The sequence below is a fragment of the Atta cephalotes genome (genome assembly GCF_000143395.1).
Source record: "Atta cephalotes unplaced genomic scaffold scaffold01390, whole genome shotgun sequence".
Classification (NCBI taxonomy): Eukaryota; Metazoa; Arthropoda; class Insecta; order Hymenoptera; family Formicidae; genus Atta; species Atta cephalotes.
In genome coordinates, this window is record NW_012131454.1 from 1 (window position 1) to 2,960 (window position 2,960).

The 2,960-nt window shown below is 32.2% G+C and overlaps 1 protein-coding gene across 1 annotated transcript; it reads left to right on the forward strand.

Moving 5' to 3' along the window:
* Window positions 1-174: 174 nt before the first annotated feature.
* Window positions 175-2,565, forward strand: LOC105625406 (the record flags this gene model as incomplete). The annotated part of the gene is made up of 5 exons (XM_012206738.1): window positions 175-797; window positions 1,054-1,126; window positions 1,452-1,596; window positions 1,691-1,870; window positions 2,347-2,565. Coding segments are annotated over 5 exons (1,240 nt in total), but the record flags the coding sequence as incomplete, so codon positions are not given.
* Between the last annotated feature and the right edge of the window lie 395 nt (window positions 2,566-2,960).

Below are 2,960 nucleotides of genomic sequence, written 5' to 3' on the forward strand. Positions count from 1 at the left end.
AGAGAGAGAGAGAGAGAGAGAGAATTTTTACAACTATTTTTCACATTACAATTATTATTAATATAATATCAACAATTATAATTGATGAATAAGATTAATAATGTTACATCATTATTAAAAATTTCCACAAAGCTACTCATAATAAAAATAAAATTATACATCGTAATTTTGCAGATGTACGAGAAATTTTTACCTTGTACTCAACCAAGTTCAACGACGCCTATACCTGTGTATCAGCGACCAATAGAACTGTACCAGGAACCAATGCTGAAGCGGAAGAATCAAGGGGTTGACTTCAATAATCTCATTCTACTAACAAAGAACAGCATCAAGACGCGACGAAGCCACTCGAAGCCGCTTGTTCAGCAGCCTTCCCTTCTGGATTCCAGACAGACCCTAAAAACTTCCAGTCACAATGTACAGGTGCAATGGTTCGATAGAGATCACAGTGCGAGGAAAACGAAAGAGGTCGTGACCGTAAACGCACTCGTATCCGAACTGCGCAGTTTTGAGGAGAAGTACGAATACTGCAGAGGAGCTGATACTAGCTGGAGAACGGTCGCTGAATCATCACAAGACCAGCAAAGATTGTCTGAAACTTCGTTCCGGTTGAAGGATGGAATATATGAGAACGAGAGCTCAAGCTGTAGATCAAAAGACAGATTCTTTGAGAACGAGAGCTCAAGATACAGAGCTTTAGACACTGAAGAGGATAAGAGCTCGAAGCGGCCGCTTTATAGAGACGTTCTAGCGAATGCCTCAAATGAGACGATCTTAGATAATGTCTTCGAGAAGAGGTACATTGAAGTTTTCGATTAAAAACTTTTTAAAAGTTTGGATTTGGCGGAAAGTCATTTTTTTTTTATCAAATTCATCTGTAGTTGAATAGCTGTATTATTTAACAGAGAAAGCAACTTTGTAACTTATAAAATTCTTTAATACGATTAATCTTGTCCTTCAATAGATCTAAATGTAAATCAATCACATTGAAGATTTTATAACAGTTTCAAAGCTTTTCCTGTTGAACGCAACTGATGTTTCACTGATTTTTAGGTACGACGAGCTTGAACAGCAAGCGATGGAACAATACAGAAATTCAGAGGAGTCACTGGCGCTCAAATATCAGGTAATGTTCTAAACTTGAATATTCATTTTGTGGCATATATCTTCGCAAAAAATGAAAGGAAATAATTTTTAAAAAATTTTAGTAAGATTATAAAAACCGTGTGATCTTACAGATTCTTTGACATTCAGATTTAATAGCAATAAATTATTTATTATCTTTTTATTCCAATTGTTATCAAACGACATTTTACAACCAAAAGAACTAATTTTCAATCATTCTTAATGCTTGAAAGTAGAATGCTTTCACAAACACGTTTTCGATTAATTTTCATTCAACTTCTCACATGGAATATCATTATGCTGATGTTTACATTACGATATCGCAGGAATTGGAACGTCAAGCAATGGAACAATACAGAAATGGTAATATAGGAGATGAAAAACGCTCAATGGATCAAGATTGTGTCGATGGACAAAGATGTTCGGAATATGGACATTGCAGTCCCGTGAAAAGACATGCAAGAAAAAAAAGTAAACATGATACTTCCAAAATTGCTATATAATATATTGGACGTTTAATGCTCTTCGATAAAAATAATATCTTTAAAAAATAACTATTTCTCAGGTTCTTATTTTCCGCAAATCACTCTATTAAAGCCGAAGGGTAAATCTTTGCCAAATGTTTATCATGGCAATAGTAGTAATCATCAAGCCATCGCTTCAAGAAGTTTATCCGCATTGACTGAATCGAAGGAATCGAAAAACATATGTAAGGGTGCATCAGGAGATAAAATTGATACGAGTGGTAAGTTAGTATCAGCAACGTAATACTATGGAAAAGTATTAGAGATAGAGAAGACACAAGAAAGTTATAATGCATAATGAAATTTATGTCGATATTAGATAAATACTTAGATATTTTTTATCGTTATATTAAATTATATTAGAACTTACCAGACAACACGCATGTTCAAGATCGGATCAAAACATATTATAAAGATATCATTAAGACGTCTTTTAGATGTCTAAATATTGCTATTCTTTTTTAATCGTAATTTGAATTTTTTTCAGATATTAAGTTAAATATTAAATAAAAAATTATGTTAAAATATTTTGGTAATATGTGTGATAAGGAGATGCCATTATTCTTTAAAATTTTGTCACAATGTGTTGCAATGAATTTTGATTTCTTTATAGCAGTGAATTTCGAAATGAAATCAATATCAACGCGATTTGAGTTCTATAATTAGAAAATGATTTCAAAATTATTGATTTTTGAAGTCTCAGTTCGAGCATCGTCAAAGCGGCGTCTGATACTGATGTCACCCTTTGAACGCAAATCAGAGGCCAGACAAATAATGAAGGCAACGGAACTACGAAATATTTGCTCGTTCTCCCAAACAAGAAACAACGTCCTCGATTATTATCGGACTTCCGAAATTGCCCAGAATGGCAGCGGTGATGAAAATATAACAATTATACAATCACCTGGTACTGAAGGTATAATAGCATCAATCATGTAAAGGCATGATGTAATATAATAATATACAGTCTATTCAACAAGAAAGTGTGGGTAATAATCTGAAAAGAATAAAAGATAAAGTAAAGTTGTTTTTTAAATGAAAATAGAAGATTTTTAGTAATGCGTGATCTAATATTTGATTACGTTATCTAATATTTGATCTAGTTGTCTTTATTATCAATTATTGCTTGGCACCGTTTTAATTAGTTTAAAGATTCAAACGTATGATATAAGATAGACGGCGCTACTGTGATTTTCTACAAAAATATCACACTTTCTCGTTGAACAGATTGTATATACAATTTATATACAATTTGTTCACATACATATATAATTAAGTGTATATTATATATATATATATATATATATATAT